Consider the following 19,566-nt stretch of genomic DNA (forward strand, 5'->3'; position numbering starts at 1 on the left):
AAATAAAACTAAGAATGCTGCTATGCTCTAGTGCAATGCAAATAATGAGGATAGTCAACCCCAAACATTTCAGGTCCATTTGCTCTGAGGAGGAACTGGAGCTCAGATCTCTGGAGGTGACAAACTAAAGCATTCATTCCCTAGTCGTACCTTGTCTCCCTTTCTCTCCTGCTTTATTTTTCTCACTCTCCTTATTCCTTACAGGGGTTTTTAGAAGAGCTCACCAACATCTTATCCCAGGAAGAAAAAATTGTAGGAGATAAATGTATGATTCGTGGCACAAAAAACAATAGGAGAAATCTTTTAAATTTATGATGGAAGCAAAGAACATCGCTCAAAGAATGTAGTCTTTGCCAGTTCAAAAACAAGGACTTCTAGCAAAATACATAAGACCAGGGGCACCTGGGTGGCTCTGTCGGTTGAAGGTCTGACTTCTGTTCAGGTCATGATCTCACAGTTCATGAGTTAGAGCCCTGCATTGGGCTCCCTGCTCTCAGTGTGGAGACTGGAGTCTGCTTGGAATCCTCTGTCTTCCTCTCTCTTTGCCCCTCCCCTGCTCACATGTGCTCTCTCCCCCCCACCTCAAAAATAAAAAAACATTAAAAAGAATACAGAAGACCAGTTTTCTTCCTTTGGGCCTTATGTCTGTTTCCTTGTTAGCTAGTCTTTGAACTTAACCTGTCTCCCAGCTAAGCTCCTCCTTTTCCTTATTTAGCATCAGGAGTTTTCATTAGCCATTTTATGAGTTATTTGATAGTGATCCTCATTAGCGTTTCTGTGGCCTTAAATTTGACATTTACCATCTTACTATATAAGATTTTAATGGTTAATTCTCAGTGTATTCAAGCTAGGCTTCTGGTTATTACATTTTTTTTTACAATGTCTACATTCACATTTTAGAGCATGTGTTATATCTTAACATTTTTCTTTACAATTTTATATAAATGACTGGCATCCAATTTATCAGGCTTCTTCACATCTTTATGCAGGTAGATATGGACAACTAAATAAATATACATCACTCAGTTAATGGTAAGTTTCTCAAGAAATAGAACAATATTATTTCAAGGTTTCATGTTCTGCAAAATAAAATAATTTAATGAAATATTTTAATTTGGCTTTATAGCCAAACTCCACTATTTTTCATTCTATACTTATTGAGCACATGTGTCCAAGGAACAGGGAATAAAGTAACATTTCTGCCTCCAAGTTGCTGGACTATATAGTGAAGAAGAATTATAGCAAGTCTAGTTATTTCACAGATTTAGGTATGTTTTATTTCAAAGTGTGTTATTCTCCCTTTGGTCCCCACTCTAAAGCAATGCAAAACCAAAAGCCATCATCCCAGCAATAATATTCTTCTTTAAATTTTGAGTTAACCATTTGTATTCCTGTTTTGTTGTTAATTCCATGGTTATAAGGGCCTAAAATTTGCCAGGTGTTAGGGACACATCGATGAGCAATACAGAAAAGGTTCATTATGTTCAGATGAAAAAGGAAATTTAATGTCAAAAGTATAAAAGGTACGTGAATGATTTCAAGTAATGATTGGTGCTATTCTTTCAATGGTTACTTTTTGAGTGCCTACTATACACTAAAGGCTGACATATAAAGTAAATCATGCAAGGTGAAGGGAGGGCCAGGGAGCTGTCATCTTAGCTGTTTAGAGAAGGTCCCTCTGAGGAGATGACATTTGAATTGAGATCTAAATGACAAGCAGAAGCAGAAGAGTTTTTTTGACCTGGGTCCTCAGAGTCTATGGATAGAATTCAGGAGACTTGATGATAAACTTGGGTGGGAAAAATAATTACATTGCGTTCACTGAAGTCAGGCTGAAATTTGACTTTGTCTTGATGTGAATGTAGGCATCAAGCCTCAGTAGTATCATCATCGCCTGTTACTTTGTGATCAGTATTTTCATACCACATCTCTGTTCTTGAAGGTATTTTGAAATATCATCATTGCTTTGAAATTATGGCATTTCTTAGATCTGCCACTAAATCTGATTATTACGTTGTGTTAATAAAGAAGCACACGTGATTATGCTGTCAGTCAGTATTGCCGTGTAGTCACCTCAACATTTAGAGGCTTAAAGCAGCACTCCGTGATTCCAAGGATTGGTCATTTGGGTTGTGCTCGGCTGAGCAGTTCTTATGGACTGGCCTGCGGTCACTCACAGGGCCGCTTGTCACCCGGCAGCCCAACTGAGCAAAATAGTCCACAAAGTCCCTCTCCCGTGCTTGGCAGCTGGTGCTGACTGTGGGCTGGACGGCATGGCTCCTGCAGGCGGGCCTGGCTTCTTCGTACGGTGGCACTGTTCCACCTTGTGAGGCTGAGGCTCAGAAATCCCACAACACTTCCACCACCTTCTGCAGGTCAGAGCAAGTCAGAGGCCAGCTCAGAGTCAGCTTAAGAGGAGACTCCAAGAGAAGTATGATTAATTGGGGTCCATTACTGTAATAAATGACCTGATTACCATATCGTAATTTTTAAAACATTGTATTAATTTAATTGTAATATAATCAGTATCCTTTGTGATCCTGTCAAAGCATAGACTCTGAGGGAGGAAATTTTCCCTCCTCTCTGTGCCTGAGCCAAAGAATTAAACATAAGACATATTATATAAGACATACACAAGATACGACAGATGAACAAGAAGAAAGCATACAAATTAACTTTTTTATGTGTACACAGGGGGCTTTAGAAGGAAAATGAGAACCCAAAGAAGCCATCAAGCCCCCAAACTTATATATACCTTTTACACAAAAAATGATAAATTGTGGGGATGTGACAAGATATGATAACTTGTGCTAGGGGCAGTACATTGTGGAACAGTGACTAGGAAATGTATGGAGAACCAAATAGAAGATCAGGGTTATTTTAGTAGGTTTGTTTGTACAAGTCCATTTTGGTGCCCATACTGTCGCTGCTGATAAGAATGTCCTTCTCTTCTGGTACAGGGAGAGCGCCTTTCTCAGGGGCAGTTTCGTGTCCTGCTTTCAGGTAGAAAGGGGGAGGGCAGAGAGAACCCGTCCTGCATCAGCTGTTTCTCAAGGGCCTGCAGCTCAAAATAATCAGTATGCATGCTCTGAACCCTTTAAAATATTATTCTGAGAAAAGCTTCATCACCTTCAACATGTTGTCAAAGAGGGCCATGACACAAATGAGGTCAAGAACCCTTGATCAGGGGGGCACATGGGTGGCTCAGTTAGTTAGGCATCTGACTCTGGCCCAGGTCATGATCCGGCGGTTCACATGTTCAAGCCCCACAACCAGCTCTGTGCTGACAGCTCAGAGCCTGGTTCCTGCTTCATTCAGATTCTGTGTCTCCCTCTCTCTGCCCCTACCCTGCTTGCACTCTGTCTCTCTCTCTCTCCAAACTAAATAAACATAAAAAATAAAAAAATTTAAAAAACTGATCTGGAGGCAAGAAGTTCTGGGAGGGGAAGTGCAAAGGCCTCAAGGCAGGAGCAAGCTGGCAAGTCCAGCATGGTTGGGGGGCACGAGGAAAGCTACTGAGACTGCCACGCATGACCAAGGGCTGGACAGAGGCAGGTCAGACCATGTGGCTTATTGGGAAACTTGTGGATGGACAGCCCCCATACTCGGAGGCTGGAAAGTTGGTACTGTATGTGTACTAACCTATAATTTTCTTTTATATTTCATAATATATTGTAGCTGTATTTCTCTTTCAGTATATTAAGCTCCTCATTTTTTTCTCATTCTTTTAAATAATTTTATAATGCCAAATCAGCAGATGCCTGATTCTTTATTTCATTGTTTCCCCGATAGCAAACATATAGGCTATTTCCAGTTCTTTGTGTAAATATATACAGGTTTACTTTTCTCTATGAAAATACTTTTAAAATTGTTTTTTCTATGTAGAATTGCTGAATCTCGTGTATGTGCTTTTAAAGTTTTGTCACATACCACTACATTGCCATTCAAAAGATGGTGGGACTGACTTACATTCTATGAGGTGTTTTTATTATTATCTTTAACCACCAAGTATCTGTACTTTATAAAACCTAGCATAAGTTTTATATCTATTGTCTGTTCTGTTGTTTCAGAACAATGAGATGGTGGAGCTACAGAGAATACGGATGAAGGATGAAATCCGAGAATACAAATTCCGAGAAGCCCGCCTCCTTCAGGACTACACTGAGCTGGAAGAAGAAAATATCACGTTGCAGAAACTCGTGTCCACGTTAAAGCAGAACCAGGTGAGGTTCAAAAAGTTTTTCAGTTACACTCCAGATAGAGCCACATCTTCTGACCACCAAGGTTAAATCTCTTTATTTCTCAGAAAGGAACTTGTCTGAATTTGCCTTAATCTTCCTACAGTATTTATGTGCTGGTATTTCCTGACCCTCCTCCTGTTTCAGCTAACCTTTAAAAGTCAAACCTAGAAGGATAATTTACAATAAAACTTTGCTGGATAAGAAGCAAAAATCTTAGTTTATCCTGTAGCCCTGTGTTAACTTATTTTAGGTGGAATTGAATTGTATTATAATCAATTTAACCTGACAGCTTCTCATTAAGAGCAATCCCTTCTCTCTCTTTCTGCAGATTGCTTTCAAATCACACAGGGAAAGGGATTATGAAATATAAATGAATAAGAATACAATTATAAGAAAAAGATAATATCTGATTTTCCTTCAGCTGTAACCTGACCAAAAACATTGCATGTGGATGTTCAAATAATTTTTTTTTTTTTTGTAGTGAGGCTTAGTTTAATTGCTTAATTTTCCTGATTGGTTTGCTTGTGGTATGTTACAGTAAGTAACAAAAGTAAGTAACTTAGTAAGTAAACTTAGAGGCCATCCCAGGTGTATGCTTCTATTTCTCCTCCCTTCCCAAGCTGATATCTCTATCCAAAACTATTTTGGGGTTTGATAGATAACAAGAGTTGGGAAGGGAAAGAAAGAATCCAGAAGAAAAAAAAAAAAATCCACATGTTGACACAATTGAAATTTGATTTCTGATCATTGCCACTTCCCCCCAGCTTTGGAGTGTTGGGGAAACAACTTATCTACCAGGGAGCACAGGAGTGGGGGGGGGTTTCAGACCATTAAAAAGGGCTACCAGGACATCCCCCTCTGTTTTTACCTCAATCCTTGCAGTTTAAGTACTGACTCCCTGTGTGTGTGTTCTGTTCTGAGGGCTGGTGAGCATCCCAGGTCTCAGTTTGGCTGGGGTCAGTGAGCTCACGTGAAGAAAATCAGTCTGAGAAAAAATTTTTAAGTATGTTTCTGAGAAACTTTTAAGAAGGGTGTTATTTTGTTGTTTGGTGTTTTGGTCACTGATGAAGAATGCAGAGGACTTGAAGCGAATTTACTTGAAGTGCAGATATTTGAAGTGGCCATTAGCTCCAGTCCTTCTAAACCCTCTCTGCACAGGCAGGAGTGCGGCCAGACAGCCTTGCTGTAGCCTCCCATCACGGCATGTGGTAGACTGATAGACTCGGGAGGTTACTTTAGGCCAGAATTAGGTATTCTTGAAAGTCTGCCAAGGTATCCTGTGAGTATTCATTAACCCAGATGCCGTTGCTGTGGGAATCTGTACTATTAGTCTGGCTGATTACTGTTTATGGCTTATCCATGCCCTTCCACCAGTAATTGAAATATGGAAATCAAATGCTTAACTCAGAAGTTTGAAAAAAGACAAAACAAACAAATGGGAAAATGTACGCATCTCTTCAGTTTTATTTTCTAGATGCAATATGGTAATTTTCCCAATCAAATGTCTAATTAATTAACTTGAAATCATTTTCTGCACAAAGGGCCATTCTGGCTTATTCCCTGACAAATGGATACACTGTAGTGTTGTAAGTCTCTCCCAATTAAGAAAATGCTAGGTTTAGCTTTTTGGTGTTTTTTCCTCCTGTTGGCCTTTATTGCCAGGAGTTAGAATCCATCATAAACTCTCTTCCCAATTAATGCGGTATTAAGTATAATATTTTATGTATACATGCCACAGTTGTTTTTTTTCCCAAAGAAATGACGGTGCTGGCTTTCAATCTCAAAAGTGGTCTGAATGTTGCTTTGTACTGAAGCTCCCTAAGCAAAGTATACTCCCGCAGCCTGGGTATTGACATTTCTCTGAATAGGTAAGCTAGTAGCATTGTAAAATGCTTAGTTCAGAGAACTAGAAGATTCTTTTTCTTCCTGAGGTTCTATTTCTCTCTTAACTATTTATTATTTTCTAAATAACTCTGGTTTAAATAGCACTTCTTATTCTCTATATAGTTCCTATATATTACTTTGTTTATTTTCTATCCCCCTCAACAATTATATAGCACTTAGTACAGAGCCTGACCCATAGAAGGCATTGAATAGACATCTGTTAAAAGAATGAGTAAATTGTTTCTTTCTTTCTCTTATATTTATTCTTTTCAGCTCAGAAAGGAAATTATAATTTCAGATAATTGTAATTAACCAAACCACATTTTATTGTTTTATTTATTTTATAAATATGAAATATATGGGAACATCAGAGAGTCGACTTTGAAAACTGTAGCTACTTTGCTCTGTGTGCTGATTTGGTTCCGTGTACAAAATAAAATCAGGTCCAGTCTTATAAATATTATTTATACCTCGATATTTTTTAAAAATAAAATATCTGAAAGAAGTATAGGAGCCATGAAGAGAGGTCAAGTGAACTGTCAATTTCCTACCAGAAAAACCCATTGATGAAGCAGAGCTATTTATTAGACCTCTCCCAGTTAGAGACCACCCACCTCGACAGAGCCCCAGTAATGTCTAAAATGGGAGGTTTAGGCAAAGGGTGTTCATAGGATTTTAGGCTCTGGACTGGGTTTTGCATGGTGGGGAGCTGGTTGGGATAGATTGAGTCTATGACATAATGGCTGTCATTTAGGAGGCACAACAAAGCAAGGGTCCTGATGTGGGTCTCATCTTTTAGGAGCAAGTATTTCCCACAAGCAGCCAAGTTTTTTATCCCTCATCTCAGTATTGGTTAACATAGAGTTAACAGAAAAACTTGCCTGGTCCCAGTATTACCTACAGGGCAGGGAATTATGTTAGCTTCAATTTCTAGAGATGTACAGGTGGTGGGGGGGAGAAATAATAAGTTCTCTGTCCCTAATATCTCACATGCTAAGCTAAAGCACTCAATATTGGTTATCTAGCCTTTGAAACCCCTGTTTAAAATTAATAATTCAATCATACTTCTATTATGAAGAACATTTCCTCCAGGGATATATTTCTATATCAAGAAATAATATCATAAGAGACCTAGGGAATGTATTCAATTCAGTTTTATTTCATTTAACCAGTGTTTCAGGAGTATCTTTCAGTGAGGTCATGTACTTTTTTAAGGACAAAAGATATGGTCACTGGCTTAAAGAATTTATAGTCCCAGTAGGGAAGGCAATAATAAACTCATAGCCATCCACATAATTGCATATTAAAGCTATGTGTTAGATTTGGCAATACAGGGCCGGTGCCGGGAGCCTATCCATCCAGTCTTCCTGATGCCACAGCCCGGGTGGTTGGTGGAAGGGCAAAGCACAGTGACCCTCTGAATGGGAAGCTACTGGTATCCCTCCTGTTACTCATCTTGGTCATCCCCATGGTCCAGTTGGCACTGATGATTCAAAATAAACCCATGGGGGGCAAACTTGGGGACATTTTCTGGGGATGACCCCCAGGAAAACTGGGAAAAACCATGAGAATCCGAAGACGGATAATGAAACCTTATATCCAGCCGGTGCCACCCCCGCCTGCCCATCCCCTACCTAAAGGAAGGATAGCCCCCTATATTTCCCAGCCAAGGAGGGGGGCAAATGGATTAGAAACTCCGGCAACAAAGGAATGTATCTATGGATACAAGTTACTCCAACCCCTAGGCCCACTTGGCCCCCCAGGAGGCATTCCAGAGCATAGCTGGACCTGGTGGGTTAAGGTACAGGATGGTTCATTAGTTCCTAGGTATACATTGTCTCTCTGGGAGCGCATAAGTGTGGGTTCCCAGGGTCCTCTTGGCTCCCTCCCAGCCCCCCAGACCAAAGTGAATACTTTTGTTCCTTATGCTGCAAATGGTTCAAAGGAACAATTAAGAAGTCACGTCCCTGTAAATGTTCCACTTGAGGTGTTGAGAGCTAGATGACCTTTCATGAAAATAGCAAAGCAAATGCCTTATAAACTATAAATAAACGTAGATACATAATGAAAGTAATATGAGGAAATTAATCAATAACCAAAGGGCAGGAGGGAATGTTACAAAGAAATAACCATGAAGTTCCTTAATGGGTGATTACACAAAGGAACATTTTTAGAATTAGGTAATGCCGAGAAACATAGATGACGCACGCTACAAACAAATTGCTAACAAATATAATGCCACGTTTGCCACAATAAAGCGGCCAGTCTAACACACTGCTGTTGTCTGTGTCCATTTGTCATCTCACGGACGCCATTCATCCTTCGGGAACCCCTGGACCTACTGGGGCTGGACCCCGGCAGGCCAGATTAAGATTTTTAGAGTTCCTAAACTCTGAAAAGATTATGATACTTACCCCCAACCCTCTTGTAGTTAAAAATAAGAAAGTTACTAAGCTGTGAAGTTGCTATAAGAAATTGTACCAAAGTACTGATTTTTCTAATATTGACTACTTTGATATCTTTAAAAAATCAAACATCAATTTTTTAAGTGCCTTCTCATTCCTGTTTCTTGGTGCCTTTCCTTTGCTGGACCTCTCATCATGTAATGTGGCCTTATGGTAATGGCATCAGAAAAGAGGGATCTGTTTGCCTTTGGAGTTAGGATCAGATTTTTGACATGGGTCTTGAAAGATGAATAGGAGTTTTCCAGATGACGTCCTTTGCTGAGGCAGAGAAACATGAAACAGCTGGGTAAATATTAGGAGTATTTGAGTGAGAAGTGAGTAGAGTGAGTGAAGCTGCCCAGAGACAAAGAGATCAAGTCTTATACGAAGTGTACCGTCAATTAAATAAGAATTATAAACTAAAAAAATCTACAGTGTCTTCAAGTATAGCTCAGAAATCAGTAAACTTTGTCAATAAAGGGCCAGGCAGTAAATATGTTAGGTTTTGCAGGCCTAGTATATGTCTAACAGCGTCTCTTCCAACTACTCCACTCTGGTGTTGTAGCATGAAAATGGCCATAGACAAAATAGGTTGAATGTATTCTAATAAAACTTTATTTGTAAAAACAGATGGTGGGCTAGCTTTTGTCCAGAAGTCACAGTAATGTTTGACAGTCCCTGGCGTAAGCTATCAGTTTAACAAGGATTACAGAATAAAAGGTCTACAATGCAAACTAGAGAAATGTCTGCATATGTAAAGCTATCATGTAATTTGGGAGCAGTCAGAGGATTGGTTGAAATACTAGGAAAGGTTAGCAAGTGATAGGTATCCTGAGTTGTCCAGGGAAGGGAAAAGAGAAGGTCAAGAGGAAGATAACTTTACAGTATATAAGCAGGCCTAGAAGAAACCATGATATAAGGACACAGATTCTGTTATCCCAAGCAATTTCCATGATTTGAGTCTTTTGAATGATTCTGTCATGGACATGTGAAGTACCAATGATCTTGTATAACGGTGAGTGCTGTTTGTCCAGCATTATCCATTATTCCTTTCTCCCAATGTATTACCCAGTTTTAACTGAGCATAAGGCTACCCAGAGGAAAGATATATTCTTATTCTTTCACCTCCCTTGTAAATAAGTTTCATATGACTAGTATTGCCCAATGGTATATGAGAAGTGATGAGCACCTTTTGGGACATGTGCTTAAAGGGAAGGGGTGAGGGGGCGCCTGGATGGCTCAGTCGGTTGAGCGTCTGACTTCGGCTCAGGCCATGATCTCACAGTCCGTGAGTTTGAGCCCTGCGTCGGGCTCTGTGCTGACAGCTCGGAGCCTGGAGCCTGTTTCAGATTCTGTGTCTCCCTCTCTCTGACCCTCCCCCGTTCATGCTCTGTCTCTCTCTGTCTCAAAAATAAATAAACATTAAAAAAAATTTTTTTTAAAAAAAGGGAAGGGGTGTTCCCCTTACTTTGAGCCACTGCTTGAAACATGATCAAGGTGGCATATTGCCTTAGATCATATGGGCCAGAGTAGAAGACAGTGCAATAAGACAGAAGAAGACTGGTTCCTGGATGACCTTATGATGGAGCAGAGAGTCCTATTGGCCCTTGACTGACTACATCCATAGTGTTACATGAGACAGAGAAACAAACTTCTATCTAGACTAAATCATTCTTACTTAGGTCTCTGTTACATCAGCCAAACCTAAATCTGACCTAAACCTATAACAAAAATTGTTATCCTAACCTTTATGAGATAAGCCATTGCACTGAGATTATGTGAAGAACAGGGGTTGGAGGGTGGAATTAAAGATCCCCATCCTTTAATTTTTTTTAGTATTTCTTAAAATGGAAGTTTAATATAAACACTAAGATAAATGTAAAGCGAAACACATAGTTTATATTAGTATCTAATATAATGACTTTATTATATTACCTTCCTAGTTTATTTTTTCTTCCACAATAATTTATTCAGCAAACACTTGTTGAAGAGCAGAATTCTGTTGGAACATGATGGAAGAATATTGAATCACTGTGAGGGACGCCTAGGTGCATAACAAGTATTTCCTCCTTCTGAGGAAATTACCTCTGTGGAGGTAAAAGAGTTATTAAATTAAAAAGTGACGTGTGAAAGGGGAACCACAAGAGACTAGAGATAGAGAACAAACTGAGGGTTGATGGTGGGGAAGTGGGTAAGAGATGTGCTAGATGGGTAATGGGTACTAAGGAGGGCACTTGTGATGAACACTGGCTGTTGTAAGTGAAGGATCACTGAATTCTACCTCTGAAATCAGTATTGCACTGTATGTTAACTGATGTGGGAAGGAAATGGCAGGTAGAACTAAATTTCCTTATAACCTGCAGCCCACTGACAAATACTTGAGGCAGGCAGAGTAAAATGTTTCTCCAGGAACTCCCTGCTGTCTTAATGCTAATGATTTACTAGAGGGAAAAACTATCTTAGCTTGACAATAGCTAGGCCTCCAGTATCCTGTGAGTCTTCTTTAGCATATGAAAATCTCTTTGGAACCTTCCTCTGGACTTTATCTCCCCCAACTCCCAAATATATGACCAGTCTCTTCACAGGGTCTGGGGCAGCTCTTCCTGCTCATGGGTCCTGTCCCCGTGCTTTAATAAAGTCACCATTTTTGCACCAAAGACGTCTCAAGAATTCTTTCTTGGTCGTGGGCTCTGGATCCCACCCTCACCCCAAAAACTTCATCATTAGCTAAAATTTAAATTCAAAACAAAAGAAAACAAACAAAGTGGCATGTCGATTTAGAGTAGGGATCTCTTTCACTTGTGGGCATTCATGGCCAAGAGAGTGTTTAAGCAGGCAATTTGATTCTAATTCAAAAGAATATTACATTGATAACTATATATATATATATATTTGTTATTAGATAATCAGTACCGCTATTCCAGATTCTATCTGTAAGCACATAAAATTGTTCTTTGTTTTGTTTTACTCTCACACATATTTTCTTGAGATTAAATTCTTATTGTGATATTTTAGCTAATTTATCTGAGTATAAAAATTTCCTTATCATTAATAATTGAATAAAACAAAATAATAGTGACGATAAAATATTTTCTTGGTTGTAAATATTCTGATAAACTATGTTGTTTGTTTGTTTGTTTGTTTTAATTCCTGGGGTTTGTTTTTTTTTTTTTAGGCAAACAATGCCCCCTTTTGGCCATTGGCTCCTATAAAAAGAAATCATAAAAACAGACACCTTTTTCATCTCTGCTAAGAATTGAATTTATATATATAACTTAACATATATATAGATTATATATCATGTTACATATATAAATTATATAATAATAATATGTTATAAATTATATAATTTACATACAAAGAACCTGTCCTGTGTTACCTTAAGAGTGTATATACTGTGTACTGAGATTTGAGATTTTGTAAAGAAACAATTTATACTGCACAGTTTCTTTCTTTTATTTTGTTTTTAGTTAACGTACAATGTTATATTAGTCTACTTGCTATAATGTATGCCTGAAACTAACATTTTAATTTTTTAAATAATTAGGTCTACTAGAATGGTTAATGGCAGTGTTGTAAGACCCAAATTTTAGTTTTATGAATCTTCTTTGTCATATCTAATTCAGGTTGAATACGAAGGCCTAAAGCATGAGATTAAGCGATTTGAGGAAGAAACCGTGCTGCTCAACAGCCAGCTGGAAGATGCCATCCGGTTGAAAGAGATCGCAGAGCACCAGCTGGAAGAAGCCCTTGAGACCTTAAAAAACGAGAGGGAACAAAAGAACATCCTGCGGAAGGAGCTCTCCCAGTATATCACCCTCAATGACAACCATCTTAGCATCTCTGTCGATGGACTCAAGTTTGCGGAGGATGCGGGTGAACCGAACAATGACGACAAAATGAATGGGCATATCCACGGGCCCCTTGTGAAACTCAATGGAGACTATCGGACTCCCACTTTAAGGAAAGGAGAGTCTCTACACCCCGTTTCTGACTTATTCAGTGAGCTGAACATTTCAGAAATACAGAAGTTAAAGCAGCAACTTATGCAGGTAAAATCTCTTCTGTTACTGTGAACTTCTTGCAGGCTGCACGGAGCCTGTTTTGTGATATCTTCTTCTCACATTTTTACCTCTAGCTTATTTTTTGAAATATTGCTTCTTCACCTGGCAACCTTGAAAGTATAGTATTTTAGAAAGACACAACCGAAGAGGTGTTGAAAAGAAATCTCTCATTTGCCTGGCTTTAGGAAATATATCTTAGAGCCACAAAGTGGATTATGATCAGGTGTGAAGGGAGAGAAGCCTCTTGATGCATTTCTAACAGAAGAATTCAAAAGCTTTATATATGAGTGATCTGACTTTTCCACCACAAACAACTGTAGTGTTAAAGAATAACGATACACTTCACAGGAATACTTTAAGCTTTTTTTTTTTTTTTTTAATGTTTATTTATTTCTGAGACAGAGAGAGACAGAGCATGAGGGGGGGAGGGGCAGAGAGCGAGCTAGACACAGAATCAGAAGCAGGCTCCAGACTCTGAGCTGTCAGCACAGAGCTTGACACGGGGCTCAAACTCACAAACCGTCAGATCATGACCTGAGCCGAAGTCAGTCGCTGAACCGACTGAGCCACCCAGGCGCCCTGAAGCTTTTAAAAGTCATGAAGGACTTTCAGTCTACAAATTAGCCAGGATATCATATGATTCAAAATACAGAGCAGGTATAAATCTGAAACCAAGGAGTTCTTATTGCAACATGAGCTAGGCCTTAAATTTTTAGCATCTTCAAATTCAAATATCTTGTGAAGAGTCCTGCCTTTTAAGTTTATCTCACTGTGAAATGGCTTTTCTAGTTTAGATACTGCCTCCCTGCCATACCTTAATCTAGTGCTAATGGGAATCTCGTCTGAAGCATGGCACTGCCACCAACACCATCATCTGAGGGCTTCTTTGTAGTACACATTCTTGGGCTCCATGCAAATCTTCTGAACCAGGAATCTGGTTCAACAGGCTTGTCAGGTGATTAACTCTTTGGTCTGTTACCCACCCCCTCACCCCCCAAGTTTCTCTGCATACAGCTGGTTAGAGGCCATCAGGACTGTGCAGTCATTTATTTCTATGGTAAACAGGGATTATAATGTTCTGCCTCTACAGAAGTGATGGCTAAAAAGTGAAATTAGCAGAAATAAATAAAAATCTGGAGACCGAGTGAAGTTAATTTTATAGGTTTATTGTTAATATTACATCACGAGTTAACACATTGTGCACTTTACCTGCCCTGTGCTCTTGGCTACTAGCAAAGAATTCGTTTTCACAATGTTTAACTGAAATCAAGAGGGCATGGCCATTGGAAGAAAATGAATATATATAGACTTTTATCTGACTGCAAAGTTCAGTTCTGTATAGGTAATATTTTTTTATGTCTTTTTGCTCAGTTCACACTAATACAACTAGATTGATAGCAAACATATTTTAAATTTGTATGTGACAGATAATAAAAGAATTCATGCCCCCAAATTAAATAGAATTAATATAAAATTTTTCTTAAACTATCACGTTGGTGGCTTTAGGATAAAAAGTTAGCATGCTGAGACTTTTGTTTCTTCTTATTAGGGTGGCAGTGTAGATTAGGAAGAGGGGCTTTTCTGCATAAAACAGCACAACAGTTTTCAACTAGGTCGGCCCTTGGGCTGCAAACTCAGGGCTGCTCTCACATTTAATCCTGTATGTCATCTGAAATAATAGAAAATTCTGAAAGAAATGAGTCGTGTAACAAAAAGAATGGTGGAGACAAGTTCTCAGCAAGGCAGCGATTCCGGGTTGGAATGTCATTTGCACTGGGGTGGGATGATTCCTCCTTGTCTGTGACTGGTGAGCTACCAGAGGTTTAGCGTCTCTGGTCCCAACCCATTAAGTGCCGGTTACATCTCCTCAGGCAACGAGATGATGAAATGCCCCACCCGTTTCAAATGCTCCAAGGGTCAACTGCTAGTTGAGAATCCTCCTATAGAGAGACAGCACTTTACTCTCCCATAAAATGGGGATACAGACTACCTTCTCCATTAGAGTGGCGTGGTTTATGAGTTAATGTGTGTAGAGTGCCTCGTAAACACTCCATAATTGTGAACTGTTATTACTACTTCAACTCCATAGTGCCTTGAGCACTCTCTTTAGCTTTTATTAGTATTATTAACTTACTGTTGGACAGTTGGCTCCGGGAGAGTCATCTCAGAAGGGACTAATGTGCTCATTGGTAAGAATACAGGAAGGTAACAGTGAAGTGTCAGCGTGAGGTCTGAAAAGGGATGTTCATTTAGCAGAAAGTTAGGGAGAGAAAGACTTGGCCGGGTAACCCTTCCCTCAGTACAGCAGACAACAGTGTACCAGGGTTTAATTAATGTTGACAGTTTGTCAAGATATAAAGAGGCACAGGCACAGCCTTATGTTCCAAAGTTAGCCCCGCATTTAGTTGTGGAAACCAGGCTCAACACAGGAATGGGGGGCTTACAGCTTCCAGTCTCACAGCAACAACACTAACATCTAATTATGGTTTAGACAAAGTCACTGTCTTTTGGTAAGCAACATTTTTTTTTTAATTTTTTTTAATGTTTATTTATTTTTGAGAGAGACAGAGACAGAATGTGAGTAGGTTAGGGGCAGAGAGAGAGACACACACAGAATCCTAAGCAGGCTCCAGGCTCTGAGCTGTCAGCCCAGAGCGTGACATGGGGCTCGAACTCACAAGCTATGAGATCATGACCTGAGCTGAAGTCGGACGCTCAACCGACTGAGCCACCCAGGCGCCCCAAGTAAGCAACATTTTTTAAAAAGCGCACTAACTGGGGCGTCTGGGTGGTTCAGTCGGTTAAGCGGCCGATTTCGACTCAGGTCATGATCTCGCGGTCCGTGAGTTCCAGCCCCGCGTCGGGCTCTGTGCTGACAGCTCGGAGCTTGGAGCCTGCTTCCAATTCTGTGTCTCCCTCTCTCTCACCCTCCCCTGTTCATGCTCTGTCTCTCCCTGTCTCAAAAATAAATAAAACGTTAAAAAAAAAATTTTAAAAACGCATTAACTTTTTCTAAGAATGTATTTCATTTAAACTGTTGAGTACAAGTATATCGGAATGTATCTTTTCATGCATAATTTATAATCGGATAGGTTTTCCTTAGCTGTGAATCCCCCTTGGGTTTAATTTGTATAAATAAGCAAATTATAAAAACATTACAGGATACATTACCGAAAAGTAATTGCAGTTGTCTTTGATGTTAATGAGGCTTGAAAATAATATGACAGTTCTGATACACAGCAGTACTCTTAATGCACCTTGCAGCATATCCTGTGTGTCAGCACCACTGTCTGGACATCCCAAGGAGCAAGCAATCAGATGTACTTTACGTGTGACTATCTGAAATGCTTGGAGCCAAATGTGTTGAATGAAATGTTCAGAATGTAGAAAGGTAATATACAGCATATACTATATATTTTGCGACATCCCTAATGAGATCAGGTGCAGCAGTGAATGATCAAATACTATTAACATTTTTTTTAATGTTTATTTATTTTTGAGACAGAGAGAGACAGAGCATGAACAGGGGAGGGTCAGAGAGAGAGGGAGACACAGAATCGGAAGCAGGCTCCAGGCTCCGAGCTGTCAGCACAGAGCCTGACGCAGGGCTCGAACTCACAGACCGTGAGATCATGACCTGAGACGAAGTCAGACGCTTAACCGACTGAGCCACCCAGGCGCCCCACTATTAACATTTTTGTAGTGAAACATGTGACTGTTCACTCTAAGAGGAGAAAATGAGGACCAGAAAAAGCCTTTCATCAGGCAGGTGTAATTTTGCTGCTTGAGGAGTCTAGGGCTGTCTGAATATCACTACCCAGTGAGTTATGATACAACTTTTGTTTAAAGCCACTTGCGATTTTGAAATTATGGCTGTCGTGGGGCATTACAGCTGCCATACTTACCGTTCAGGCAGTTCTCAGTCTTGTGTACCTCAGCTTCTAACATCAGAATACTTTGGATATCCCAGCTTGTATTTTCATAATTCACTTGTCTCTTAGGATTTCTTTTGGCCAGGGTCCAAAGTACCGCATCTGAGAGAAAGTTGTGCACCTTCAAATTGAACACCTGTGCTTAGTTAATGTTGACAGTTTGTGGAGACATAGAGAGGCACAGGCAGGGATCTAACACCCTGTACCAGGGAATATGCAGCTTTTAAATTATTCTTCCTGAGAATTAAAGAAACCTTTTGTAAACAGCATACCCAGGTCAAAGCCTATTGGCCTATTCTTATCTTACAAGTTTCCATCTATGCATGTTAATTATGTTTTCCCATCTATGGGTATTTATTTGCCTTGGTTCTGAAAAGAAAAAAAATCTGTTTTTGCCTTGGGTATCAGGAATGATGGGTGAGTTGTTTTACTTCTCTGAGACACATCTATAAAAGGAAGGTAATAAATTAGCCCCATCAGTAGTCTCTAGGCCTTTGTTAGAATTAGGGAAAAAAAAAAAAAAAAATAGGTCCATTTCTAAAGAGGTCATACTGCCATCTGCTGGGAAATGGCAATAATTAATATGAAAATCTAGGACAACTGCAATTTAAATAGTGTCTCTGACAGTTGTATTGCCCTCAAGACTCGGTTATTTAAAACAGATTAAACAGCTTACCCTTGAACAACATGGTTTGAATTGCATGGGTCCACTTACACACAGATTTTTTTTTGTAAATACAATACAGTACTGTAAAGGTGTCCCTTCCCTGTGATTTTCTTAGTAACTTTTTTTCTCTAGCTTCCTTTATTATAAAAAAAACTAGTGTATAACACAAATAACATATAAAATATGTATTAATTGACTTTATGTTATTGGTAAGGCTTCCAATCAAACAGTGCTGCGTTGTTCAAGGGCCAACTGTAATTGATATTTTCCAGTGCTGGTCAGGTAACTTAATTAGTTTTATTAGAATGAAAATAAGTAGATCCTGTCTGAGGAAACTAAATTTCTTAATCTATTTAAAGGAGTCTCTATGCTTATGCTAATATTTTTGCCTTCAATAAATAGCCTCTGTCTAACGTCACATTGTAGAGAGTTTTCTCCTTGGTCAAACTAAGGGGAAAACTTTTGGATTTTTTTCTTTCAGTATCACACTAGCTATATTTTACATTTAATATGACAAAACAACAATGTTTCTATGAAACTGAAACTGATATTTTGTTGTATCCTCATGGTTGTGAAAGAATAAAGATTCATATTATATTTAATCCACTCTATTAAAAACAATTTTAGTTTTTCCTATAATAATGGTAAATGGTCAATTTGCTATATGTCCCATAAGAGTTCAGAGCAGTTTATATATATTTGATTAATTGGTTGGTGTTTGCAACAACTGTATGGGGTAGATAGTATTATTATCTTCATTTTACAGATAGGGAAACTGAAGCACAGATGTTTTTGTCACCAAAATCAAATCAAATCAAATATTATATGTGCTTAAAAAGACTTACAGAATATTTATGGGGAGAAATTAATTATAAGATGCTCTGTGTTTTTTAAAACTTAAAGTGACATATACAGTTTCCTAGGACAAAGTTGACAACTCATTAAATGATTACAGACTTTATAATTAAAGATTACCTTTAATATAAGCTTTATAAGCAAATGAATTTCTCAGAAGCCTTACTTTTCCTGCCATATATCAAAACATAAAAGGGCATCTATTATCACAACAGCAAGGGAGTCTATGTCATTTTTTAAGAATTTCTGGAGATATAATTCACGTAAAATACATCCACCCAGCTAAAGGGTATAATTCATTGTTTTTTAGTGTATTTACAGAGTTGTGCAACCATCACCACGGTCAATTTTAGAGTATTTTCATCACACCAAAAATAAACCATGTATTCATTAACCACTCCAGCCCTGAGCAACCACTAATCTATTTTCTGTCTTTATAGATTTGTCTATTCTAGACATTTGATGTACGTGGAATCATACAACAGGTGGCCTTTCATGACTGAGTTTTTCTTTTTTCTTTTTCAATGTTTATTTATTTTAGAGAGAGAGCATGAGCAGGGGAGGTGCAGGAAGGGGGGGGACAGAGGATCCTAAGTGGGTTCCATGCTGACAGCAGAGCCCAATGCTGGGCTCAAACTCACAAACCATGAGATCATGACCTGAACTGAAGTTGAACCCTCAACAGACTGAGCCACCCAGGCGCCCTATGACTGGCTTTTTCCATTTAGCATAACATGTTTGAGGTTCATGTATGTTATAACATATATTAGTATTTCATTCTCTTTTCTTGGCAAGTAATATTCCATTATTTGGATATACTGCATTCTATTTATCCATTTACCAGTGATGAACATTTGAATTGTTTCCACTTTTTGACTGTTATGAATAATGGCATGAACATTTATGTACAAGTTTTTGTGTGCACATATGTTTTAATTCTCTCCAGTATATGCTTAGGAATGGAATTGCGTGGTCCTTTGGCAACTCTGTTCCTCCAGTTGATATTTCACTAGATTGAACTTTTTCATAGTTCTTGTTTGTCAGGGAACAGATATGCATTGCCAGAATAGTTTTACTTCAAGCAGAGAAGAATAAATTATTTATTTCTGATTTCTATTTGTGTATGTCAGTCCTAGGTATACCATTACAAGAATCACACTATCCATTCAAATTGAGAGTCAGTTGACCAGGATAAAGACTTTATGAAAATGAATAGCATATAGGGGTACCTGGGTGGCTCAGTCTGTTAAGCATCCAACTTCGGCTCAGGTCCTGATATCACAGTTTGTGGGTTCAAGCTTTGTGTTAGACTCTGTGCTGACAGCTTGGAGCTTGGAGCCTGCTTTGGATTCTGTGTCCCCCTCTCTCTCTGCCCTTCCCCTGCTCACACGTTCTCTCTCTCTCTCTCTCTCTCTCAAGAAGGAAGAAAAGAAAGAAAGAGAAAGAAAATTAATGGCATATAAGCAGCTTTGATTTCTT

The 19,566-nt window shown here is 38.9% G+C and overlaps 1 protein-coding gene across 6 annotated transcripts in view; it reads left to right on the plus strand.

The window, feature by feature from the left end:
* BICD1 (BICD cargo adaptor 1) overlaps positions 1–19,566 on the plus strand; it is a 244,967-nt gene that overhangs the window by 179,324 nt on the left and 46,077 nt on the right. For all 6 annotated transcript variants that reach the window (XM_042992083.1, XM_042992078.1, XM_042992080.1 and 3 more), the window contains 2 exons: positions 4,071–4,223; positions 12,196–12,621. In XM_042992083.1, coding sequence (XP_042848017.1) covers positions 4,071–4,223; positions 12,196–12,621 — 579 coding nt within the window. The remainder of the gene's footprint in view (positions 1–4,070; positions 4,224–12,195; positions 12,622–19,566) is intronic.

The sequence above is a fragment of the Panthera tigris genome, chromosome B4 (assembly GCF_018350195.1).
Source record: "Panthera tigris isolate Pti1 chromosome B4, P.tigris_Pti1_mat1.1, whole genome shotgun sequence".
NCBI lineage: Eukaryota > Metazoa > Chordata > Mammalia > Carnivora > Felidae > Panthera > Panthera tigris.